The 26,240-nt window shown below is 44.9% G+C and overlaps 3 protein-coding genes across 6 annotated transcripts in view; 1 reads left to right on the top strand and 2 right to left on the bottom strand.

Moving 5' to 3' along the window:
- The window catches only part of esama (endothelial cell adhesion molecule a), a 71,512-nt gene extending 63,537 nt beyond the window's left edge, over positions 1-7,975 (top strand). Inside the window, exons 3-7 of the mRNA XM_038297838.1 lie at positions 2,743-2,944; positions 3,038-3,193; positions 5,575-5,697; positions 5,774-5,912; positions 6,823-7,975. Coding sequence (XP_038153766.1) covers positions 2,743-2,944; positions 3,038-3,193; positions 5,575-5,697; positions 5,774-5,912; positions 6,823-7,339 — 1,137 coding nt within the window. The 3' untranslated portion in view covers positions 7,340-7,975. The remainder of the gene's footprint in view (positions 1-2,742; positions 2,945-3,037; positions 3,194-5,574; positions 5,698-5,773; positions 5,913-6,822) is intronic.
- Positions 7,976-15,417: 7,442 nt separating this feature from the next.
- The window catches only part of fez1 (fasciculation and elongation protein zeta 1 (zygin I)), a 35,269-nt gene continuing 24,446 nt past the window's right edge, over positions 15,418-26,240 (bottom strand). For 2 of the 3 annotated variants that reach the window (XM_038297833.1, XM_038297835.1), the window contains 5 exons: positions 23,575-23,858; positions 22,201-22,281; positions 18,976-19,051; positions 18,833-18,898; positions 15,418-16,296 (listed from right to left, as the gene is read on the bottom strand). In XM_038297833.1, coding sequence (XP_038153761.1) covers positions 16,268-16,296; positions 18,833-18,898; positions 18,976-19,051; positions 22,201-22,281; positions 23,575-23,858 — 536 coding nt within the window. In that variant the 3' untranslated portion in view covers positions 15,418-16,267. Of the gene's footprint in view, positions 16,315-18,832; positions 18,899-18,975; positions 19,052-22,200; positions 22,282-23,574; positions 23,859-26,240 lie in introns of all 3 variants that reach the window. The other variant, XM_038297834.1, reaches the window with a different exon arrangement.
- On the bottom strand, positions 19,064-21,888 carry LOC119791625 (spidroin-2-like). Of its 2 annotated transcripts, XM_038297831.1 has the most exons (6): positions 21,710-21,888; positions 20,784-21,563; positions 20,589-20,715; positions 20,131-20,442; positions 19,956-20,072; positions 19,064-19,283 (listed from the first exon to the last, which is right to left on the bottom strand). In XM_038297831.1, exons 1-5 carry the CDS (start codon positions 21,879-21,881, stop codon positions 20,066-20,068), a joined length of 1,398 nt encoding a protein of 465 aa, XP_038153759.1. In that variant the 5' UTR covers positions 21,882-21,888; the 3' UTR covers positions 19,064-19,283; positions 19,956-20,065. The 2 variants fall into 2 exon arrangements, with proteins under 2 accessions (XP_038153759.1, XP_038153760.1); XM_038297832.1 differs by lacking the exons at positions 19,064-19,283; positions 19,956-20,072; positions 20,131-20,442 and having other exon boundaries at positions 20,579-20,686; positions 20,745-21,563.

Below are 26,240 nucleotides of genomic sequence, written 5' to 3'. Positions count from 1 at the left end.
GCATATCTAGTTCAACACATCATGTTGGTTAATATAGCAATGTTGTGATTTTATGTTCAATGCCCATCCATATTAATGCCATATTAATGTTGTGGATTTATATTCTATTCTATTCCCAGCCAGCTGGAAATTTATATTTCTGATTATTTGGCCAAATAATGTTTTATTAAATGATTTGCTTAATCAAGAACCAATAACCTTTAGTTAATGATTCTTTACCATCTTTGAAATAGCTAGCAGCAAATAGACATCAGGATTCCACTAAATGACTCTTGGTCAGACTTGGTAATGGAAATGTAATGAGCATCTGAGGAACACATGAATACTAATGTTATATCAGTGTTTAACCCTTAGTGAATAAAGCTTGTCTAAGCTTTAGCAACAGCTCAACACATATTACTGTAGCATAGCGTAGCATGCAGTCCATCCTGTTAGCTTGACTTTACTCATCAGTAATGATGAGTGAAATGATCAATATCACTAAAAGGCATAATGTTTGTTCTGTCCCTAATTGTGCCAGACCTGCAAACCTTTTTGTTTTCAATGTTCATTTGGAAAGGTTGAGTTTCATCCAGCAGCAGCTTTGCAGTCAGGTTATAGCAAGGCAGCGGCGGCTTTGTCTCAGGCTCCCAGCAGGGCGGTCTTCTCCTCCAGTCTGGCTCTGTTAGTTCTGAAACTCAAGCGAAATGTGTTGCAAAAGGTCCTTTTTTGCAGCAGTCTGTTTCTGAATGGTCACCATGATGACTTATCCTTCATCATCCTGGAGATGTGGGTCTTTTTGGGCCTGGATTTCCATTTTTGCTGCCTCCTTGGCTCGCACCCAGGTAGCTTCATGGGAAAGAAAGAAGGGAAAAGAGAGAATCCTGTGTTTTCGATGGTTTATTCTGTCCTCACACAGAGGGGGGCGGTTGGTCACACCAAACTTTTATCTTCTTCTCTGGTCATCATGTCAAAATGAAATACGGACACTGGTCCAAAAACCATGATCATAGCAAATGGCACAACAGACAGACAAGCTAACAAAATGTTAAATAAAGGAATGGTTTTAGACATACTTTCCATCCAAAAGCAAACACTTCCTGATCTACTATGAATTATGCATTACACACAGATCAATAAAAGACGGTCTAACGTTAGCCCTGGCTTCCGCAGACGGCTAAAGTTAGCCCTGGCTGCTGATGCAGACGGGCTAATGTTAGCCCTGCCTGCTGCAGACGGCTAAAGTTAGCCCTGGCAGCTGCTGCAGACGGGCTAATGTTAGCCCTGCCTGCTGCAGACAGGCTAACGTTAGCCCTGGCAGCTGCTGCAGACGGGCTAATGTTAGCCCTGGCTGCCGCAGATGGCTAAAGTTAGACCTGGCTGCTGCTGCAGACGGGCTAATGTTAGCCCTGGCAGCTGCTGCAGACGGGCTAATGTTAGCCCTGCCTGCTGCAGACGGGCTAATGTTAGCCCTGGCTGCCGCAGATGGCTAAAGTTAGACCTGGCTGCTGCTGCAGACGGGCTAATGTTAGCCCTGGCAGCTGCTGCAGACGGGCTAATGTTAGCCCTGGCTGCCGCAGACGGCTAAAGTTAGCCCTGGCTGCTGCTGCAGACGGGCTAATGTTAGCCCTGGCAGCTGCTGCAGACGGGCTAATGTTAGCCCTGCCTGCTGCAGACGGGCTAATGTTAGCCCTGCCTGCTGCAGACGGCTAAAGTTAGCCCTGGCTGCTGCTGCAGACGGGCTAATGTTAGCCCTGCCTGCTGCAGACGGGCTAATGTTAGCCCTGGCTGCCGCAGACGGCTAAAGTTAGCCCTGCCTGCTGCAGACAGGCTAACGTTAGCCCTGGCAGCTGCTGCAGACGGGCTAACGTTAGCCCTGGCTGTGGTTAGCTTCGGAGTTCCACTGGTTGACACGGTCCTCTCAACATCAGAGCTTTTTCTAAATTACTCTCTAAATCAGTAAATGGGCCATATATAATGACACTTAAAGTATAATGTTCTTGCCTCAAATTATCTTAAAATGCAGTTTTCTAGAATAACAACAACAGAAAAGAGAACTTTTAACTTAATACTCTGTGAGCGCTAACCTGGAAGCTGCTGCTGCCGCAGTGCATGCTGGGACAGCTGTCAATCTGGAGGAAGCACAAGTCTGCTCTGATGCATGCTGGGTAAAGAGGGAGGGGCCAGAACAGTATCCGGGGACTGTTTCCGTCCTCTGTCTGCTGTTCTTGTGAACTGGAACTGTGCTGAGGCTCATGACATTTCACAACGACACAAAAACGCACAAGTACACTTATTGAGAAGAGGTGAGAAACGAAGACCAGGAAAACTATTGGTTTTTTTTTTTGGCTCATCTGTTGATCATCTTAGAGATTCGATCATGTTTCAAACTGAAATCCACAAACCAGAGGATAAATCTTGTCTTTTGTTATTGCTGTTTGTTTTTTGGGTGAGAGCCAAGCTTTTCCAACCCGGGATTGTTTGACGTGACTCAGTACCTGCAGGGAGGCTTTATCAACACAAACAAATCTTCATTCTTGTAACTGTAACATGATTATAAGAAATCCCCCACATTTTCATTTTCATGAGCCAAAGATTTAGGGATTATCAGCAGTCCTCTGACCCCACAGGAGCCCGCCGGTTGGTCAGTCTGCCTCTCTGCCTCGGACAGTGGAGGCAGACCTGTTTTAAGCCGTCTGTAGGGCTGTGTTTCCAGCGGGATAAAGACATTCTTGTTATGTTTTTGTCTGTCCTGCTCCTCAGGTCATCAGCTACACCAAAGGCTCTATCAATGAGGGCAGTGACCAGTTCAGGGGCCGCGTTGGCTTTGTCAAGGACATGCCCTCAAGTGATGTGTCGCTGTTCATCAACAACACCCGGGAGTCTGACTCCGGGCGCTTTGTGTGTCAGGTCATCAGTCCCGGTGGTTCTGCTAAGCCTGCTGAGATCTTGCTGGATGTGAAAGGTGAGGAGAACCTCTCATTAGTAAAGTCTAAATGGAGACATCTATGGAGATGGCTACATAGCCAGACGTCTGAAATTTTCTGTTTCTCCCCAGTCCCCCCCGCTGTTCCCACCTGCTCCCTCTCTGGGAAGCCTGTGCTGAAAGGAAATGTGACTCTGACCTGCAAGTCGAGTGCTGGGAAGCCAGTCCCACTGTACAAGTGGAGGAGAACCAGTCCAACCTCTGAAGTCTTCTTTGCACCGATGCTCAGTGAGTAGAGCCGAATCAAACCTTAAAACAGATGCCTTTGATCTAACTCTGCAGGAAGAGTGAATAAAAAAAAAAAAACATCTCCACAATACTACTAAAACGCGAGCCTGTGATGAAACCATGACATCATTTCAGACATATCGCCAGGTTCTCTCTAGTTTAACTTCTGGATCCTTTATCTGAAGCCGAGGTGCAGAGAGAACCAAAACATCTCGCCGCACAAAGAGTGCATTCCAGAGAAGTGAACAAAAATGCAGCGTGCACACATCTGTCCACTACTGGCCAGGAGGAGCTTATTCTGCTCATCAATGATTCAACCTTAATCTGCTGGGTTTCCTTATGATAAAAACTGAACATTTTGAACCAAACTGTCTGAATGATTAGATTGAAATGACTCCTTGTAAAGCCTTTGGTTGACTTGTTCACACTAGCAGAAGCTTCCTCGTCTTCTCCCGCTTCATCTGGGACTGACCAGACTTCCCTCTCTGCAGAAAAGCTTGAGGCGCTCCAGGCCAGCAGAGAGACATAGTCCCTCCATGGTGTCCTGGGTCGTCCCCTGGGCCGCGTCCCTGTGGGACGTGCCTGGAACACCTCAGCGGGACGTCTCATTCATCAGGGACAAGTGCTGCCTTTAAGCGTGAAACCCTCAACCTCATTAAAAGCAGCGACAGGTTCCAATTAAAGCCTCTGGCTGTGGGGCAGTGCACACTGCAAAAAAATTAAATCCCAATAAGTGATTTTTGCTTAGGGTCCTTTCACACCTTGCTGATTTATCCAGCATCTGCCTGACGTCCCAGAATCTCCTAAACTCTGGCATACGCTCAACTCTCTATGGATTCTTTCTATTCTGGGCGTAAACATAGAGCATTCATAACGAGTCCAGAACTTCTGTCCAATGACAGCCTAACTTCTGCATAATGCACGGCAGCGTAATGCCCAGGAAGTGATGCACAAGCCAGTGTCCTGAGGGGAGCAGCAGTGCACCCGGATGCGCCCGCCTGCAGAAAATTTCAAAAGATTTCTTTGATCACAGTATTAACCTAGCTGCTGTTTACCGCCCTCCCAAAAAAACGAAAAGAAAGAAGGACGGTTTTTGGTGGCAGCAGATTGAACGTCATGTCTGCTGGGAAGTTTGTTGGTGGTGGGCGTGAACGCAGGGAGGATCCATCACTCACCTTCTGGCTCACCCTATGATGGGGATGAAGTCTGGAGGAAAACTGACGGTTTCCTCCTGTGAACCCCCTTTATACCAAAACTGGAAAATCGACCTAGAAATAAGTAAAAAGTTCTTGAATTAAGTGTATTTACCCTTAATTTGAGTAGGTAAATGAGATGATTTGACAATGGAATGAGTATTTTTACTCTTAAAATTAACTATTTACACAAAAGGCACTTGAAATAAGACAATGCAATAGTGTTTTCTAATTTTGAGTGTAAATTGTATGGTTCCATTGGCAAAATGTATCTTTCACCTCCTCAATTCGAGAACAAATTCACTTATTTTAAGAAAAAATTACTTATCTAGATTTCGATTTTTTCCAGTGTGCCAATACGCCATTATACAGTAGCTGGAAGTTAGAAACACGTTCAGCGCTCGTCTGGAACACGTCAGATACTTTGATATGCTTTGAGAGAAGTTCTGGATAAGTTACGCAGAAGTTACTCAGAGGTTTAGGATCAGCTAGACGCCACGACTGATGAGGAACTCAGACTGAACGGATGTCAACCATCAGATAACTGACCTGGAACTGATGGCAGACGCTGGCATAGGGCGGGACATTTTGAGCTTGCTGAAAATGTCTTGATGTTTGCTGTATGTCGACGTGTTTCAGCGTGCTCATAACTTACCCATAACCATAGCAACATACATCAGACATACGCTGGTCTAAATCATCAAGGTGTGACAGGAGCTTTAGATTAAGTGCATCTTTTCTTAAGTTGAGGAGGTAAGTGAGACATTTTGCCAATGGAACAAGACAATTTACATTAAGAATGAAAAAAAAACCTGCATGCTCTCTAACTATCTTATTTTAGGAGTAAAGCTAATCATTCCCATTGGCAAATCATCTGATTTACCTTCTAAAATTAAGAGTTATTATACTAATTTCTAGATTGTTTTGTATGGCAATTAATTATATTTGCAGTATAATGAAAATGTAAAAGTTTTAGGAAGGAATTTACAGGTTTAAAAAGTTAATTTAAATCATTTAGTTGTTTATATAAACATCTCCAGGTTTTCATTCATTGCTTTCTTTCTGGTATTAATAAAATTACAAACTGGTGAACTGGGATTTATTTAGACTAACTGGGTGGTTGTACAGGATGTAAACCACTGCTGAGATCCTGTTTTTAACCTTTTTAACCTTTGGCTGATGTCGTAGATGAGAACACTGGGACTCTGAAGCTGAGCAACCTGAGCGGCAACATGTCGGGGAAGTACGTGTGCGTCGCCAGCAACTCGGCAGGCAGCGAGAACTGCTCCATCAGCCTGGACATCATTGACAGTACGTAGCTCTGAAATCTCTTTCCCTCTGCTGCCACTCTGGAAGCAAAGCTGACATCCTTCTGCATCCATTTCAGACAATAAGGTTGGAGTGATCGTTGGCGCCACAGTTGGATCCGTCCTCGGGTTCATCTTCCTCCTCTGTGTCTGCGCCGGGTTTCTGTTCGTCTTCAAGAGGAGAAGAGACAGAGAGGACGACATGGCCAACGACATCAAGTGAGTTCATGGAGAAACAGCCCAACGTTACATTTCACCAATTTATCAGAGTTTAGGTAATAAAGCACATTTATTACATCAGGTCAGATGAAACATTTGCTGTTGAAGGTCAGTAAAGATTAGCAGGACTGAGGGGAGGAGACAGTGAGGCCTCTGGGTTTAAAGGGCTTTGATCAAAAACACTGAGGGACTTTAAATTTCTTCTACTTCTCTATGATGAGGATTTGAATCTGCTCTGAAAAAGAAACAGTTAGCTATTACATAGCTATATATATATATACATATATATATATATGTATATATATATATACACATTAGGATTATATAATATGCTTTCTTTAAATAAGGGGCCATTAGAACTCCCCCCACCCCAACATAAAATGGTTTGACCAGGACAACGGGCTGCAACTTTTAAAGTTTGTTTTGCTGAATAAAAAAGCTTCAGGTTTACAGAAGTCCGGCGCACAGAAAAAAAGAGAAAAAGGAAAGATGACACCAAAGGCTGCAGGGATTTTATGAGCAAATATTAAAAATAAACTGAGGATGAGTCAGGAACAGGTCCAGGAACAGAACTGCAGAACAATGATGCCCATTCAGAGCCAGAGCCAAATAAGTAATTTGTTTATCAATGGGATTTTAATATATAGCATCTGCTAGCTGGTGTAGGGGCAAAGACACATTTTATTTTATAGAAATACTTGATCTTTTGCAACAAACTGTGTTGTCCCTGGTCCTAGCAAAGCTGTCAGCTGGCCTGTTCATGGATTTGCAGAAACATGAAGATGAAAGCGTCTGAAACAGACGAAAAAATGAAACATAAGATGAAGTCAGCAGGGAAGCAGGAGGAAGAACCAAGGAAGATGAAATGCTTCAGTGTTTTTCACGTTTTTTTTTTTAAAACCCCCTGCAGGGAAGACGCTCAGGCTCCCAAACGAGTTTCCTGGGCAAAGAGCGGCATCGGCTCTGATGTCATCTCCAAGAACGGCACGCTGTCCTCCATCGCCTCCAGCTCCCGCCACAGGGAGCCCTCCGCCCACCTGAACAACCACCACCTGCAGCAATACCCCCAGCACCCTGCCTCAGACACCGCCTCCATCATCACCGCTACAGGCAGCGCGGCCGGCTACAGGCCGCCCCGCCACCAGGGGGCGGCCACTCCCACTCATTTCAGCTACAACCACAGCAGCACGCTGCCCCACGGACAGCCCACCTCCTCCCAGGCCGCCAACGGGGTTCAGGAGCGCTACGGCCATCTGCCCCAGGCCCAGGAGCTGGCGCAGGCCTACAGCCAGCTGCAGAGGCAGTTCCAGCCCGCTCCGTCCCCCCCACCGCTGCCCACCTCCACCATCACAGCCTCCAACATCAACCGCATGGGAGGGGTGCCCATTATGGTGCCTGCACAAAACCAAGCCGGCTCTCTGGTCTAGAAGAAGTGCCATAAATGTTGGACTGTTACAGTCGCTCTGCGCTGGACTCTTTATGTTTTAATGAATTAGCAGATAGGAGGAGAAGAAGAAGAACAGCAGGCTGCCCTGATGCGCTGTTTACTCGCTTTGGTTTCACTCTTTTATATATTCTGTTCCCACTAATTATTTTGATATGATCCTTTTTTTACTTTTTTTATTATGATTCTATAAGTTTTCTGCTTTCTTCAAACAGCAGCCATGTTGTTTTTTAGAAGAGTTTATTTTTTCCAAATCTCCTTAAAGATGAAACAGGAAGTGGAGAGACTCCACCGACCGCCGTCACCTGATGCAACCTTAAAAAAGAGGATGGTTATGAATCATCCCTGCAGGGTCTGGATTGGTTGAAGCTTGGCTCCTGCTGGAACGATGCCCCCTGCTGGGGAGGGGTGGAGAAACTCCTGAGCCACAAAGCAGGTTTTTTCTCAATAGAAGAAATTCTTCTTAGGGGAAGAATCTTCTTCGGTGCTGAGAAGGAAGGGAAACTGATTGAACAGTGAGTCTCATCATCTAAGGCCATCTGCGGCAGCCGGAGCTAACATTAGCCCGTCTGCGGCAGCTGGAGCTAACGTTAGCCCGTCTGCGGCAGCTGGAGCTAACGTTAGCACGTCTGCGGCAGCTGGATCTAATGTTAGCCCATCTGCGGCAGCTGGAGCTAACATTAGCCCGTCTGCGGCAGCTGGAGCTAACATTAGCCCGTCTGCGGCAGCTGGAGCTAACGTTAGCACGTCTGCGGCAGCTGGATCTAATGTTAGCCCATCTGCGGCAGCTGGAGCTAACATTAGCCCGTCTGCGGCAGCTGGAGCTAACATTAGCCCGTCTGCGGCAGCTGGAGCTAACGTTAGCCCGTCTGCGGCAGCTGGAGCTAACATTAGCCCGTCTGCGGCAGCTGGAGCTAACGTTAGACGGTCTGCGGCAGCCGGAGCTAACATTAGCCCATCTCCGGCAGCCGGAGCTAACATTAGCCCATCTCCGGCAGCCGGAGCTAACATTAGCCCGTCTGCAGCAGCTGGAGCTAACGTTAGACGGTCTGCAGCAGCTGGAGCTAACGTTAGACGGTCTGCGGCAGCTGGAGCTAACATTAGCCCGTCTGCAGCAGCTGGAGCTAACGTTAGACGGTCTGCGGCAGCTGGAGCTAACGTTAGACGGTCTGTGGCAGCCGGAGCTAACATTAGCCCATCTCCGGCAGCCGGAGCTAACGTTAGCCCGTCTCCGGCAGCCGGAGCTAACGTTAGCCCGTCTGCAGCAGCTGGAGCTAACGTTAGACGGTCTGCGGCAGCCGGAGCTAACGTTAGACGGTCTGCGGCAGCTGGAGCTAACATTAGCCCGTCTGCAGCAGCTGGAGCTAACGTTAGACGGTCTGCGGCAGCTGGAGCTAACATTAGCCCGTCTGCAGCAGCTGGAGCTAACGTTAGACGGTCTGTGGCAGCCGGAGCTAACATTAGCCCATCTCCGGCAGCCGGAGCTAACGTTAGCCCGTCTCCGGCAGCCGGAGCTAACGTTAGCCCGTCTGCAGCAGCTGGAGCTAACGTTAGACGGTCTGCGGCAGCCGGAGCTAACGTTAGACGGTCTGCGGCAGCCGGAGCTAACGTTAGACGGTCTGCGGCAGCCGGAGCTAACATTAGCCCATCTCCGGCAGCCGGAGCTAACGTTAGCCCGTCTCCGGCAGCCGGAGCTAACGTTAGCCCGTCTGCAGCAGCTGGAGCTAACGTTAGACGGTCTGCGGCAGCCGGAGCTAACGTTAGCTCCGGCTGCGGCAGCCGGAGCTAACGTTAGCCCGTCTGCAGCAGCTGGAGCTAACGTTAGACGGTCTGCGGCAGCCGGAGCTAACATTAGCCCATCTCCGGCAGCCGGAGCTAACGTTAGCCCGTCTCCGGCAGCCGGAGCTAACGTTAGCCCGTCTGCAGCAGCTGGAGCTAACGTTAGACGGTCTGCGGCAGCCGGAGCTAACATTAGCCCGTCTGCGGCAGCCGGAGCTAACATTAGCCCGTCTGCGGCAGCCGGATCTAACGTTAGCCCGTCTGCAGCAGCTGGAGCTAACGTTAGACGGTCTGCGGCAGCCGGAGCTAACGTTAGACGGTCTGCGGCAGCTGGAGCTAACATTAGCCCGTCTGCAGCAGCTGGAGCTAACGTTAGACGGTCTGCGGCAGCCGGAGCTAACGTTAGACGGTCTGCGGCAGCCGGAGCTAACGTTAGACGGTCTGCGGCAGCCGGAGCTAACATTAGCCCATCTCCGGCAGCCGGAGCTAACGTTAGCCCGTCTCCGGCAGCCGGAGCTAACGTTAGCCCGTCTGCAGCAGCTGGAGCTAACGTTAGACGGTCTGCGGCAGCCGGAGCTAACGTTAGCCCGTCTGCGGCAGCCGGAGCTAACATTAGCCCGTCTGCGGCAGCCGGATCTAACGTTAGCCTGTCTGCGACAGATGGAGCTAACGTTTGCCCGTCTGTTGCAGCCGGAGCTAACGTTAGACGGTCTGCGGCAGCTGGAGCTAACATTAGCCCGTCTGCAGCAGCCGGAGCTAACGTTAGACGGTCTGCGGCAGCCGGAGCTAACGTTAGCCCGTCTGCGGCAGCCGGAGCTAACGTTAGCCCGTCTGCGGCAGCCGGAGCTAACGTTAGCCCGTCTCCGGCAGCCGGAGCTAACGTTAGCCCGTCTGCAGCAGCTGGAGCTAACGTTAGACGGTCTGCGGCAGCCGGAGCTAACATTAGCCCGTCTGCGGCAGCCGGATCTAACGTTAGCCTGTCTGCGACAGATGGAGCTAACGTTTGCCCGTCTGTTGCAGCCGGAGCTAACATTAGCCCGTCTGTGGCAGCCAAGGCTAGCCAGGTGAAATGCATCTCCAAACAAGCTGAGCGTGTGATGATGTCATCAGTACGCATCTGTTCCAATTGACCCAGATTCATGCTGCGTGCTCCCGTTCTCCCAGAGTCCTAGGTTCTTTTCTAGAACGGACTTGGTGAGAACACAGGTCCGTAATTGTGTTCTAGTGAACAGGTGTTGAACCAGTGGGGGCCTGACTGAGGTCCTGATTGGAGTCAAAGTTAAACTGATTCTGTTTTTTTCTTCATTGTGCTTATTTTCCTTCATGAACATCATCAGGTTTCCTTCAGGACCAATTTCTACATGTGACGTTTGTCGGCTGTGAAATGTCTTCCAGACTGCATTCAGCTTTGCTTTTATTTTTTTTTATTTTTTAAGTCTTTTCATATATTTTTACATAACTAAGTTTAAAGTTAAAAAAAGTATTTGTAGATTTCTTTACCAGACATACAAAGGGATCAAAGTTACGTTCCTCACCGTCCCACAGTGATAACAGGACAAAGTGACAATAGTGCAGATAGTGAAGCCTCTATGCTGGAGGGTTTTCTTAGCTTCCTGACAGCTCTGATGGGACAGAATTCATCTTCCTCACAGCTGCTGGTGCAGGAACAGAGGCTCCTGTAGCTCCCCCCAGAGGACAGGAGGGTGATTGCTTAGTGGGTGAGGCGTGTTTATGTTTCGCAGGGCGGGTGTCTGTTTTCTCAATAAGCTGCTAAAGTCCGTGCAGCTTCCGCCCCATCATGCAGCTGGTTAGGATGCTTTCAGTAGGTGAGTGATGACGTTCAGACACAGAATTACCTTTATTGTTGGATTAACAGAACATCAAGAACAAATGATGCCCTAATCTGATATCAGATATCAGTTCAATATCCGCTATAAACTAGTATCAGATTATATTGGCCTCCTCTATAAACGCTGTTAAAGCTGATTGTTCCAGAAATTTATCCACCTCAGCTTTTCTATCAGCGATCACAGCAGACCAACGCTGCAGGAATCACAGCGATGTTGAAGGCTTGGCTTCACTTATTATTTCATTCAATCATATTTTAAGTTAAAAGTTTCCATAACCCGTTAACACTGCAAAAACCAACGAGAAATAAGTAACAATTTCTCAAATTAAGTGTATTACCCCTTATTTTGAGCATGTTAACAAGGTGATCTGCAATACAATGAATATTTTTACTACTAAAGTGAGAGAATTAGATATTAATGCACAAGAAATAAGATAATACATTCACAATTAATGCATTCAATCATTATTTCAAGCACAACGACTTTGTAAGTTTTAAGTATTCCAACCTGTTATTATGGAAGGCATTTTATTTTGAAAGTCAAAATGCAAACCTCTTCCTGTTTGCTCCATTTATATGGAAACTTTAAGTAAAATGAATCATTCCTGCAGAGCTTCTGCTTCATTCTAAATCTGCTCAGTTTTAATCAGAAATTCTCTCTGGGTCTGTTGAGGCTGAAGGAAAACTGCTGAATGACCTCAGAGCTGCAGACGCTCCAAAACAGTCAGTAAGGAAAGCTACGAGGTTCCTGCCTGTTTGGGGCGAGGTGTCATTACATCTGACAGGAGGAAACTAAAGTGTATTCATATTTTTATTTTTAACAATTAATAGAAAAAGTATGATCTCACTGCAAAAACCTGGAATCTAAATAAGTCATTTTTGTCTAAATAAGTGCATAAGAAAGACACTTTGCTAATGGAAGAAGACCATTTACATTTAAAATAAGAAAAAAACAATTTCATTGTTTTATTTTAAGTGCATATTATAAAATTATTTTATTCTAAGAGTATACATACTGATTCCATTGGCAGATCATCTTATTTACCTGCTCAAATTAAGAGTTAATACGCTTAATCTAAGAAATGTTGACTAATTTTAGATTCTTTTTTGCAGTGAGCTCATGTTAGGATAATTTATGTTAGTAGGAACACATGAACATATTTCCAAAAAAAGTCTTCATTTTGGAGCCGCAGTTCAAAAGAAATGAAAAGCAGTTTATGTTCCTCTTGTGTTCAAAGTGATCTGGTAGAAAACAGTAGAAACAGAAAAAACAAAACTAATCCTACAACTAAATAAAAAATCCAAGCAGTGAGATGAGCGTCTGCTTCCTGTTTCCACCTTAAATCTCTGATCCTGCTGAGTGGATGACCCTGAAAGGCCACCTTTGCTCCTCTGCACGGAACCAGAATCAGGACCAAGCGTTCTGAAACACGCTGAGCTGATTCATCAACACCGTGGCAAACGTAACAAATCAGAAACTGACGGAAAATTTGTTGGTTTACAGAAGCAACCTTTAACTCCAGAGTTTAGCTTAAAATTATAAAGAGTTTAAAACGCCATGTTGATCGAGATAAAAGCTCCTCTTTACAAACCTGCCACGTGACCCCATGTATACTCTTCTTTTTTAATGAGATATTTAGATTTCTTTCTTTTTATATTTGTCTTTTCTAAGTTTTACAAACGTGGTGATAAAATGTCCCTTTTCTGCTGTACTTTCATACACTGGGAACATTTATGTAAAAAAAACTCTGTTCTGAGATAATCTGATGGAAATGTTTGTTTTTTAGCTTTACAGCAAAGCATTGCAATATTAATAGCACATAAACTGGAAAATGTTTAAATTTCTTAGTTATCAGCCTTTAAGTATGAATGAGTCATTTTAATGTGTACATTGATGATTTTAATGTATTATTAAGACAAGCCTTTATTTTTATACAGCAAATCTAAGAGCACAGAAACAGAGTTTCTTTATACAGTGATTTTACTGAATGATCGTTTTTACACCAGGAACATTATATTTATGCAGAGAGCCTAAACTGCTGACATCAACGTGCTCTTCTATACTTCATATTTAAGTTCATCTGATTTTAAAATAAAATGCAAACAAACTGCTTGGTTAATGTTTTTAATGTTTTTCTTATACGTATCGTTTAAGTTATATCCAGACACACAGAGCATTGTATTAAACTGTTGCTGATGAAGATTCTCAAAAAAGTATTAAACTGTTATAACTGTGTGAGTTTTACTTAGATAAAGGCTGAAGGTATAAGTGAGAAAATATGAGTTGATTTCAACATAAAACAAACATGTTTGAATGGATGAAACATGCTGCAGGTTTTTGGACAAAGAGAAAATGTACAATCCAAGCTGCAGATGGCCACCAGATGGCGACAAAGCAGCTCAATTTCTAAACGAGAATTTAAGAATGAGATGAAAAACTTCAGGTCCTTCTCAAAATATTAGCATAATGTGATAAAGTTAATTGTTTTCCATAATGTAATGATAAAACTTGAAAATCCATATATTTTAGATTCACTGCACACTAACTGAAATATTTCAGGTCTTTTATTGTCTTAATATGGATGATTTTGACATACAGCTCATGAAAACCCAAACAATATGCTAATATTTTGAAAAGGACCTGTATTTATGGGGAGTCAATTTACACGGGCATTTCAAAGGGCTTTACATAAATTAGATAATAAAACAGAGAAAATATACAAGAAAAACAGTAGTAAATCAATTGGACCACAAAAATCAGAATGAAAGAAATTAAAAAACATATATGTATTTATATATCTATTTCTGCACCGGTATGCTTAAATTTTTCTTGAGTGTCACCAAATGACAGACCCTCATATTTCTACAATGTTTTCGGTTTGTGATTTAGTTTTAAGCTCTATGCGTCTCCCTGCCTCCATCTATGTCACGGCTGGTACATGTGTCCAGCACTTAGAGTCCTGTATGCTGGAGAGTTTGGGAGTCCACCACACAGAGACACACTAAACAGCATCCAATTCTTAGAAAACACCATAGGGGGTAATGCTGAGAAACTAGTCCATGCATTTGTTACTTCAAGGCTGGACTATTGTAATTCTTTACTATCAGGAAGTCCACAAACTGTAGTTAAAAGCCTCCAGCTGATCCAAAATGCTGCAGCCAGAGTTCTGATGAAAATGAAAAAGAGAGATCATATCTCTCCTATCCTGGCTTCTCTTCATTGGCTTCCTGTTAAATCAAGAATAGAATTTAAAATCCTCCTTCTCACATATAAAGCCTTAAATGGCCAAGCTCCATCTGATATCAGAGATCTGATTGTTCCTTATGTTCCTAACAGAGCACTTCGCTCTCAATCTGCAGGTTTACTAGTGGTTCCTAGAATTTCTAAAAGTAGAATGGGAGGCAGATCTTTTAGTTCTCAGGCTCCTCTCCTGTGGAACCAACTACCAGTTTTAGTCCGTGAGGCAGACACCCTGTCTACTTTTAAGGCTAGGCTTAAAACTTTCCTTTTTGATAAAGCTTCTAGTTAGAGTGACTCAGGTTATCCTGAGCTATCTCTATAGTTCTGCTGCTATAGGCTTAGACTGCTGGAGGACATAGGGACCCCTTTTCATCATTCTGCTTCATTCTATCTCTATTCTCCCACTCTGCAGAATCTGTTAGTTCAATCTCTAACGTTATGCTCTCTCTGCTTTTTCTCATAGTAGCTTCATCTGGTCTGTTCCTGTTTGGCTGTGACTCCATCCTGGAGAGAAATATCAGCTGTGCTGCTGCCATCAACACCTTTGTTTCTAGATGTTGGAGCTTGGCCTGTTTTCCAGTGTGGTCCTGTTTCTCTGACCGGGACTAACTGGATGTGCTCTCTTCATCCTCTGACATGGGAGCTGGCTCGGAGCTCATCTGCCTGGCTGTGTGTTTCCTGGACGGGGCCGCCTGTGGAGCTGGTTGACAGTTGCTTTTTGTATCTATGCTTCTTTTTCTATGTCTGCTTCTGTCTCCTTGAACTCCAGTCAGCCTTAGGAGATGGCCGCTCACACTGAGCCTGGTTCTGCTGGAGGTTTCTTCCTGTTAAAAATAAGTCTTTCAGCTCCACTGTCGTTTACCTTAGATAGAAAACTTTGAACCAATCTGACTTGATAATCTGGTTGAATTGTCTCCTTAAAGTGCCTTGAGATTACATGAGGTGAATTGGCGCTATAGAAATAAACTGAATAGAATTGAACCTTCAGCTGTGAAAATAGGTAGAAAAAGTCAGCACATCACTGTCAGACAATAACAGGCCGGCCGAAACATGGGAACTGAATGTTTCTCTGTTTGTTCTCATTCTTATAGGATCAATAATCAAACTGTAACCGTGATTATTTTCATTGATTTCATTTGTTAACTGACCTTCTTTCAGGTGCATTTCTGTAACATAAAAGGAGTAAAACAGATTAAGGGTAGAAGTTTATTAGAATTAGCAATTAAGCAATGTAACATTCATCTACATGGGGGCAATAGAAGTAAGAAATAGGCCAATATGTAAATCCATACAGTGTTATTAAAATTGTTTTCTTCAGTCAACAAAATAAAAAAAGAATCACAGATTTACTCGTCCCTGTGGAGAGCGGAAACAACACGCTCTGATGTTACAGTGAACAAAAGAAAAACATGTACAACAGAATAGATATATTAATATTTCAAAATAAATGAAATAAATACAATAAAAAAAGGTTTGAAGAGCACTGGATATTCATTGAGACAGAAGCCTAGTAATGCACTGCACCCGTAATAGTAGTGTGTTCTTCTCATCCTACAGTACTGAGCTGGCAGAAGGAGGTGCATGGCTTTCAGATTCTTATGAATCACTTTTACACTGAGTTTCATACGGATGACAGAAGATCTGTGGCCAACAGAACAATCATTGCTTGTTAATGAAGTCAGTGAAAAACTATCAACACATAATAAATAAAATACTAGATATGAAGTTAAGACAAGTGAAATCTGGAGCTGGATCCCTGCACCAAAGTGATCTTTGTGATCGTTAACCAGAACGTCATGCTCCGTTAGTGAAGTCCTGTAAAAGTGGGATTAGGCCATCCCAGCTGCTAGCCAGGCGGCGGCCATCTTGGTGTCCGGCCGGAAAACAATGTGCAGGAAAGGAGGAGGTGAGCTCAGCAGGAGGCAGTAGTTGTAGTTTAGATGGAGGCGATAATGAGGATGGTGGCGATCCATGGCTGAAAACGAGGGGAGCTCATGCAGACTGGGCCAGACGGGAGGAAGGTTCTGGGGCTGATTTCCGGGTCACACCATGGTGCCTGGATGGATGGTTCCTTAGGTGGGACAGAGGACTGAAACGGATGATAAAACCAACACTGATGCATTCTCTGAAGCAGCTAAAGACTGTCCAACGGAAATCTATCAGTGGCGGCTGGCCAATAGAGGGCGCTAGAGCGCTGACCCACCCAACCAATGACTCTGATTAGGGCATAATAAAAAATATATTTTTTTAAGATTTAATTTTAAATAAAAAATTCACATTTTAATATATATATATTTTAGATGTGCAAGATAAATATTCAATCTTCAATATCGAGTAAAGCGTCACTTTTTGATGGATTGGTGACGTATTTCCGCCATAGGGCACAGAAATGTTTACACATTGACTCGTTAAAGTTGTACATGCGCAGCAGCTCCTCTGCAATACAGAAGGAGAGGACGGCCCAGGGCGCATGTACCTTCCTGATTCGTCCCGGAAGCACCATCCGTCCTACGCAAACAGAATAATAAGATCTGGATCGCAGAAAAACTACGTAATAACGGTACTGACAATACTTATTTATATAATTAAAACATTAAATGATGCTAAACTACATCATATAGAAAATATTGAAGACTTTTCTTGAAGAAATGGATACGTTTTCCATTCTCTCTATTGTATTGCGTGACTTCATCATGGGACACGCTCAGAGGAGTCACGGTAACGTTCCAAAGGCTATTTAACGGTTATGCTTTTTTTCATTTTTAGAATATGCGATATTTACACAAATGAAAGTCAAAAGGAACCCCCCACCAGAAAAATAGAAAAGAGTTTAAAAGTAAGAAAAACAAAGTATTGCCTAGCAGGAAGTTATTCTGTTCACGCAGGACGGATCGGGTAGTGACAAGCGCAGCTAAGCAGCGACCTAAAGTGACAGGAAGTGTACTTGCGCATCAGCAACAGACAATTTGCGAGTGATTGACAGCATGTGATGCGGGAGTTGGAGACGCATTGGAGAGAGAGAGAAATGGTGCAAGAAAAAATATATTCAGCAAGAAGGCTAGGCTTACTGCTTAGCTGTATGCAGTTAGCTTTGCTGCATGCAGCGAGGCTAACTGCATACAGCTAGGCTAACTGCATGCAGCGAGGCTAACCGCATGCAGCGAGGTTAACTCCATGCAGCAAGGCTAACTACGTGCAGCGAGGCTAACTGCATACAGCTAGGATAACTGCATGCAGCGAAGCTAACTGCGTACAGCGAGGCTAACTGCATACAGCTAGGCTAACTGCATGCAGCGAAGCTAACTGCATGCAGCGAGGCTAACTGCATACAGCTAGGCTAACTGCGTACAGCGAGGCTAACTGCATGCAGCTAGGCTAACTGCATGCAGCAAGGCTAACTGCATACAGCAAAGCTAACTGCATACAGCGAGGCTAACTGCATACAGCAAAGCTAACTGCATACAGCTAGGCTAACTGCATGCAGCGCGGCTAACTGCATGCAGCGAGGATAACTGCATACAGCTAGGCTAACTGCGTACATCGAGGCTAACTGCATACAGCTAGGCTAACTGCGTACAGCGAGGCTAACTGCATACAGCGAAGCTAACTGCATGCAGCGAGGCTAACTGCATGCAGCAAGGCTAACTGCATGCAGCGAGGCTAACTGCATACAGCGAAGCTAACTGCATGCAGCGAGGCTAACTGCATACAGCGAAGCTAACTGCATGCAGCGAGGCTAACTGCATACAGCGAAGCTAACTGCATACAGCTAGGCTAACTGCATGCAGCTAGGCTAACTGCATGCAGCGAGGCTAACTGCATACAGCTAGGCTAACTGCGTACATCGAGGCTAACTGCATACAGCTAGGCTAACTGCGTACAGCGAGGCTAACTGCATACAGCGAAGCTAACTGCATGCAGCGAGGCTAACTGCATGCAGCGAGGCTAACTGCATACAGCTAGGCTAACTGCATGCAGCTAGGCTAACTGCATGCAGCGAGGCTAACTGCATGCAGCGAGGCTAACTGCATGCAGCGAGGCTAGGGCTTTATCCTGCTTTTCTGCCTCCTTTTTCAAACATCAGGATCTGACCCAGCATGGATAAAGACAGCTAGGAGTGATTCAAAGCAGTTTGTAGAAAAGGTAAAGAAGAATGAACAATCTGGGATTCACATGGAAAAAAATAGAATATAATCTACTTTTTCTAGATGTTTGATCATTTGCATAGTTGCTCATAAATAAACACATTCTCAAAAAATAAATAGATGTTTTATATTAAAAAAAATATAAAGCTGACTAATAGAAAGTTTTTATTATTAAACTGGTACATTATTATCTTAGGTTTGTGACACAATATTGGACCAAAACACAGATTTACCCTCAGAAAGAGTCAGAAGGGCAAGATTTACGTGCAAAAAGTAAACTTGTTTGTGAAATTATGTCCTGTTTTTATATAATGTTTTAGTTTATTGGCATCCATATAAATATACTGGTGTGATAACTTGGTATATGTTTGATTGGTTTTTGGTAAATGTCTATTTTGAATTTATAGCCCCCCCCCCTGGAGAAAACTCCACCAGCCGCCACTGGAATTCAGGTGTATTTACCTTTCAGTATGTAGTCAGTGAGGAGAGTCGGTACCTTCTCACTGTCCTCCTTCATGGCGTAGAGAACTGTGGGAAAAGATGAGAGTCCTTCATCATTTAGAGCTTTCTGAATCATCCTCATCATCAGCTGCTAGGATGCTTACTCTTTGTGAGCATCTGGAGGTCGTCCACAGATGGAGGGGTGGTCTTCTTCTCATACGGAATCACGGTGTTCAGATACTGAAGCCAAGGAGAAGATCAGAGGATTTATCAGTCCCATCACAGAACAACAGCAGCTGAGGAAAACTGGAGCTTCAGATCAGAACCTTTTGTTCATCATTCTTATTAATGCAGAAAAGGCCAAATGATGCAGCCAAACCTCTCAGTACCGCGCCTTTTAGAACCTCCTGTCTGCTGAGGAACCTTCCAGGACCTTTCAGGACCTCCTGTCTGCTGAGGAACCTTTCAGGACCTCCTGTCTGCTGAGGAACCTTCCAGGACCTTTCAGAACCTCCTGTCTGCTGAGGAACCTTTCAGGACCTTTCAGGACCTCCTGTCTGCTGAGGAACCTTCCAGGACCTTTCAGGACCTCCTGTCTGCTGAGGAACCTTCCAGGACCTTTCAGAACCTCCTGTCTGCTGAGGAACCTTTCAGGACCTCCTGTCTGCTGAGGAACCTTTCAGGACCTTCTGTCTGCTGAGGAACCTTTCAGGACCTTTCAGGACCTCCTGTCTGCTGAGGAACCTTTCAGGACCTTTCAGGACCTCCTGTCTGCTGAGGAACCTTCCAGGACCTTTCAGGACCTCCTGTCTGCTGAGGAACCTTCCAGGACCTTTCAGGACCTCCTGTCTGCTGAGGAACCTTTCAGGACCTTTCAGGACCTCCTGTCTGCTGAGGAACCTTCCAGGACCTTTCAGGACCTCCTGTCTGCTGAGGAACCTTCCAGGACCTTTCAGGACCTCCTGTCTGCTGAGGAACCTTTCAGGACCTTTCAGGACCTCCTGTCTGCTGAGGAACCTTTCAGGACCTTTCAGGACCTCCTGTCTGCTGAGGAACCTTTCAGGACCTTTCAGGACCTCCTGTCTGCTGAGGAACCTTTCAGGACCTTTCAGGACCTCCTGTCTACTGAGGAACCTTTCAGGACCTTTCAGGACCTCCTGTCTGCTGAGGAACCTTCCAGGACCTTTCAGGACCTCCTGTCTGCTGAGGAACCTTCCAGGACCTTTCAGGACCTCCTGTCTGCTGAGGAACCTTTCAGGACCTTCTGTCTGCTGAGGAACCTTCCAGGACCTTTCAGGACCTCCTGTCTACTGAGGAACCTTTCAGGACCTTTCAGGACCTCCTGTCTGCTGAGGAACCTTCCAGGACCTTTCAGGACCTCCTGTCTGCTGAGGAACCTTCCAGGACCTTTCAGGACCTCCTGTCTGCTGAGGAACCTTCCAGGACCTTTCAGGACCTCCTGTCTGCTGAGGAACCTTCCAGGACCTTTCAGGACCTCCAGTCTGCTGAGGAACCTTTCAGGACCTTTCAGGACCCCCTGTCTGCTGAGGAACCTTCCAGGACCTTTCAGGACCTCCTGTCTGCTGAGGAACCTTTCAGGACCTTTCAGGACCTCCTGTCTGCTGAGGAACCTTCCAGGACCTTTCAGGACCTCCTGTCTGCTGAGGAACCTTCCAGGACCTTTCAGGACCTCCTGTCTGCTGAGGAACCTTCCAGGACCTTTCAGGACCTCCTGTCTGCTGAGGAACCTTTCAGGACCTTCTGTCTGCTGAGGAACCTTTCAGGACCTTTCAGGACCTCCTGTCTGCTGAGGAACCTTCCAGGACCTTTCAGAACCTCCTGTCTGCTGAGGAACCTTCCAGGACCTTTCAGGACCTCCTGTCTGCTGAGGAACCTTTCAGGACCTTCTGTCTGCTGAGGAACCTTCCAGGACCTTTCAGGACCTCCTGTCTGCTGAGGAACCTTTCAGGACCTTTCAGAACCTCCTGTCTGCTGAGGAACCTTCCAGGACCTTTCAGGACCTCCTGTCTGCTGAGGAACCTTCCAGGACCTTTCAGGACCTCCTGTCTGCTGAGGAACCTTCCAGGACCTTTCAGGACCTCCTGTCTGCTGAGGAACCTTTCAGGACCTTTCAGGACCTCCTGTCTGCTGAGGAACCTTCCAGGACCTTTCAGGACCTCCTGTCTGCTGAGGAACCTTTCAGGACCTTTCAGGACCTCCTGTCTGCTGAGGAACCTTTCAGGACCTTTCAGGACCTCCTGTCTGCTGAGGAACCTTTCAGGACCTTTCAGGACCTCCTGTCTGCTGAGGAACCTTTCAGGACCTTTCAGGACCTCCTGTCTGCTGAGGAACCTTTCAGGACCTTTCAGGACCTCCTGTCTGCTGAGGAACCTTCCAGGACCTTTCAGGACCTCCTGTCTGCTGAGGAACCTTCCAGGACCTTTCAGGACCTCCTGTCTGCTGAGGAACCTTTCAGGACCTTTCAGGACCTCCTGTCTGCTGAGGAACCTTTCAGGACCTTTCAGGACCTCCTGTCTGCTGAGGAACCTTCCAGGACCTTTCAGGACCTCCTGTCTGCTGAGGAACCTTTCAGGACCTTTCAGGACCTCCTGTCTGCTGAGGAACCTTCCAGGACCTTTCAGGACCTCCTGTCTGCTGAGGAACCTTTCAGGACCTTTCAGGACCTCCTGTCTGCTGAGGAACCTTCCAGGACCTTTCAGGACCTCCTGTCTGCTGAGGAACCTTCCAGGACCTTTCAGGACCTCCTGTCTGCTGAGGAACCTTTCAGGACCTTCTGTCTGCTGAGGAACCTTCCAGGACCTTTCAGGACCTCCTGTCTACTGAGGAACCTTTCAGGACCTTTCAGGACCTCCTGTCTGCTGAGGAACCTTCCAGGACCTTTCAGAACCTCCTGTCTGCTGAGGAACCTTCCAGGACCTTTCAGGACCTCCTGTCTGCTGAGGAACCTTCCAGGACCTTTCAGGACCTCCTGTCTGCTGAGGAACCTTCCAGGACCTTTCAGAACCTCCTGTCTGCTGAGGAACCTTCCAGGACCTTTCAGAACCTCCATTCTGCTGAGGAACCTTTCAGGACCTTTCAGGACCTCCTGTCTGCTGAGGAACCTTCCAGGACCTTTCAGGACCTCCTGTCTGCTGAGGAACCATCTCACTGAGGGCTGCTGGACCAGTGATGCTTCTAAAGCTCCTGGTCTGGAGCTAAAACCTTTGACATCTTTGGTTCATATTTTCTTTTTTCTTTTTAAGGTATATTGATTATTTCATAAACATGGGAGTAAAAGATGATCAGTTTGCTTTAAGGAGTTCCTCAGGGTGGCGTTCTTTAAGCATGAAGCTGAAGAGATTCAGCAGATCAAACATGACCAGTTTTACCTGCTTCTCATTTCCTGTGCTTCCAAACGTCTGTCTGATGCCCGTCTGCAGGATGTTGGAAAGGCCCTCCATGCTGAACCGCTGCAGGACACACACACAGAGCGAGGGACTGTTAGAGACCAACTGAGCGAGCAGCTGATGTTCATCATAAACACCACTTTGCATTTTGACCTGACATCATCAGGTAGCCCAGATAAACTGATGCAGTGAAATCCATTAGGCTGTTACTGGAGCGGACTGAACTGGGCTGTTACTGGACGCAGATAATTTGGTCTAATGGACTACAGATCCATGATGGGAAGAGGAAGAGCTGCTGGAAGCTGTGATGTCACCTTTCTGTTATAATACAGTATAATTGAACAGAACAACCTTTTAGAAGGTAAGAGAAAAACATATTTCCCATATTTTGAATCATGAATGAGGGGCCTGTTGTCCTCATTCTAATCTAGTGACATATCTCTCCTATCCTGGCTTCTCTTCATTGGCTTCCTGTTAAATCCAGAATAGAATTTAAAATCATCCTGAATTAAAATTATCCTGAGCTATCTCTATAGTTCTGCTGCTATAGGCTTAGACTGCTGGAGGACATAGGGACCCCTTTTTCATCATTCTGCTTCATTCTATCTCTATTCTCCCACTCTGCAGAATCTGTTAGTTCAATCTCTAACGTTCTGCTCTCTCTGCTTTTTCTCATAGTAGCTTCATCTGGTCTGTTCCTGTTTGGCTGTGACTCCATCCTGGAGAGAAATATCAGCTGTGCTGCTGCCATCAACACCTTTGTTTCTAGATGTTGGAGCTTGGCCTGTTTTCCAGTGTAGTCCTGTTTCTCTGACTGTGACTAACTGGATGTGCTCTCTTCATCCTCTGACATGGGAGCTGGCTCGGAGCTCGTCTGCCTGGCTGTGTGTTTCCTGGACGGGGCCGCCTGTGGAGCTGGTTGACAGTTGCCTTTTGTATCTATGCTTCTTTTTCTATGTCTGCTTCTGTCTCCTTGAACCCCAGTGGGCCTCAGCAGATGGCCGCTCACACTGAGCCTGGTTCTGCTGGAGGTTTCTTCCTATTCAAAGGGAGTTTTTCCTCTCCACTGTCGCTACATGCATGCTTAGTGAGTCAATGCAATTAACTGGTTTTACTTCAATAGAAAACTTTGAATCAATCTGACTGTAAAGTAAAGTGCCTTGAGATTAAATGTGTTGTGGATTGGCACTATAGAAATAAGTTGAATTGAATTAATCTTAAATGTCATTTTTTCAATAACTTCAATAATAATATAAATTCTATATTTTATTTATCTGGTTTTTATAAATTTTCAGTTTCTGTCCTCGGTAACAGATTGATCGTTTTTCCTTCCTGTCAATAATCCTAACCACTGACCTTGGCCGGCATGGTGCCGGTGTTCCCCCCGTTGGAGGACACCGCCCCCCCCTGCAGACTCAGGGCCTTGTCACGGCGTTTGCGTTTGCTGTTGTCCCGCTGCTCCTTCTGCCGGTTCTGCACCTCCATCAGAGCCGTGATGAACGTATTCTTCACCTCCTTCTCAAACTCCAGCTCATCCCGCCGAGCCAGCTGGTTGACCAGCTCCTCGGAGAACTCGCGGATGGCGGCTTCCACGCGGTGCAGCAGTTCAACAAGAGCGGAGCTCGGCATGCAGCTGAGGCCTGCGGCAGAAAATGAAGGGTGAGGCTGGATTCTACCAGGAAGGACATGTCCGCAAACTACACACACCAAGTTACAGGGAGAACCAGAACTCTGACAGCTGTGCGAACAGAACTGCGCTTCAGGAGGGAGCTGCTGATGGACGTCCTGCTCTTCCAGAGAGGATCCACCTGGTTCTGTCTCAGTAATTAACTCTGTCTATCTCCTTTAGCTGTCGGCTGAGATTTACTGGCAGCAGATTTGACTCTGAAGCCGTTTCTCTGCTAGATGAAGCCGCTGCAGGAGGCTGTTCACACTGAGCCTGGTTCTGGTTCTGCTCTGCCTCTACATGATCAACCAGGAGCTGAGAAGAAGATTCATCGATGCAATAAAAGATGCAAAGTTTGCTACAAGAGGAAAAGGTCTAGCTCAGTTCAGATGTAGAGAATTTTTTTTGCAATGCCCCTAAAGAGGAATGAAAAGCTGTGATTTTATCATGGCCCTCTGATCTGGACTTTTATGTTTTACTTTTGGTGTTTAATGTTATCCTGTGTTTTCATTTATTATCCTGCGCTGAAACTTGTTTGGCCACTTTCTGCTCCGTTTTGGAGATTTTCTTTTTGTATTTGTTTAATTTTAAGTTAATCCTGGAAGATGTTTATTCTGGGTTGCTTGGAGTCGCAATGAATTATGGGATACCCAAGGCTACAGAGGATACAGCGGACCCTTCCCCTCTCAAAAATAAGGCTGCATTTGTCAGCTGCATAATGAGGAGTCTTCCAATCAGAACAGGCCTCGGCGTCGCGCTATGACGTAGCCAGTTAACGAATCTGGTCTTTAGAGGACACAGCGGCTGGATTATAACTCAGCAGTTGTGGTTCTAACTCATTAGTATCCTTTCCTTTTTCTGTTCTCTCAATTCTAGGGCCTGTTGTATTTTCCAAGGGCGTAGGTTTGATTTGAACTTTGGTAGGGACACTATCAGTCGGTTGTCATTGGTGCTATGCAATATGCATGTCCTTTTTTATGCACGGTGTGAGCATCCGTACTGATAAGAGGAATTCATTGTTAAAAGAGAAAAGCATCATTTTGCTACATTAATAAAAATGTTATAAGCTCTACACTCATTAGATGCTGTTTATCAATGTTTGAAGTATCACCGGCTCTGATCAATGTGAAATTAGGACTGTTTTCCACTTTGAAAATGGTTTCATTTGAACGACTAAGAGAGAAGGTCTTCTGAAGATATAGAATTGTGCAGAGTTAAACCCCACTCTTATATTTTTTTACCTACTATGCTCTCTCTGTATCAAGCAAAATAATACATTCATTAAAATATTAACTTCACTATAAAAGTGGAACATCTGGGCTGTAGTTACTCTGTGTCGCCCATTTCATGTATTTTATCTGGGACTGAAAAAATGAATCGTATTCATTGATTATTTCAATAATCGTCAACTAATTTAGTGAGTGATTCATCATTAACTGAAGAATAGAGACTCTAAAACATAATAAAAATGTAAAATATGCCTTTCTCCGACAGAGCAACCCACTTAGATCAGTAATTATACCAAAATTTTTAAAATACAACATATATATATATAATATATAAGATTTAAAAAAAATGTTTTTGTCTGTCAATATTCTCCATCCAGAACTCATCAAGAGGAAATATTTTAGTATCACCTGGTTTATTTAGACATCACCTGAAGCACTGAAGGGCAGCTGCTTCACCTACAAGCTGCCCTGGATCATTATTACTGGATATCTGTGTTTCCTATAATCATATAATGTATAAGTGCATTTTTAATAGTAAAGGATTAAATGTAACACAACCTTTTATCATTGTCCTATATTGCTTACTGTCTGACTGTTTAAATAGCTCCTTATGTCTATTTTCTTTTTTAGTGGCATCATCTACAAACACAACACTGAGCATGAGCCTAAGTTTATTAAAATATAAAATCACTTTTAACAATTATAAAAGACAATATAACACTATCTTATCTGTAATTCAATAATATCCAAAATAAACAGTCAGATTCAAGCATTTTTACCAGACATTAATGTTTGTAATAATTTACTTATAGACTGTGGAAATCTATGTAAGATAAAATCAATGTTAATATTCTTCCTCTGTTTGTTCTTGTCTTTATCCTATTTCTAGAAGTATAAATAGTCAATTAAATTATTATTATTATGTGGAACCCTAATTATGCTTTTTAAACAAAAAATAGCAGATGTTTAGGCTCCATTTCTTGTTGTTATAGGCTACTCTATAAAAGAAATAACACCTGCTAATAATTATACCTGAAAGAGTCATCAAAAAATGAAAACAGTAATAGCAACTAAATATCGGTAAAAAGGAAACCCTCACATTTTCTTTCTTAATTGGCTGTGGCTAA

This window comes from Cyprinodon tularosa, unplaced genomic scaffold (genome assembly GCF_016077235.1).
Source record: "Cyprinodon tularosa strain WSP-4 unplaced genomic scaffold, ASM1607723v1 ctg399, whole genome shotgun sequence".
Classification (NCBI taxonomy): Eukaryota; Metazoa; Chordata; class Actinopteri; order Cyprinodontiformes; family Cyprinodontidae; genus Cyprinodon; species Cyprinodon tularosa.
Note: the sequence above shows the minus strand (reverse complement) of the source record. Positions and strands in the feature narration are given on the sequence as shown.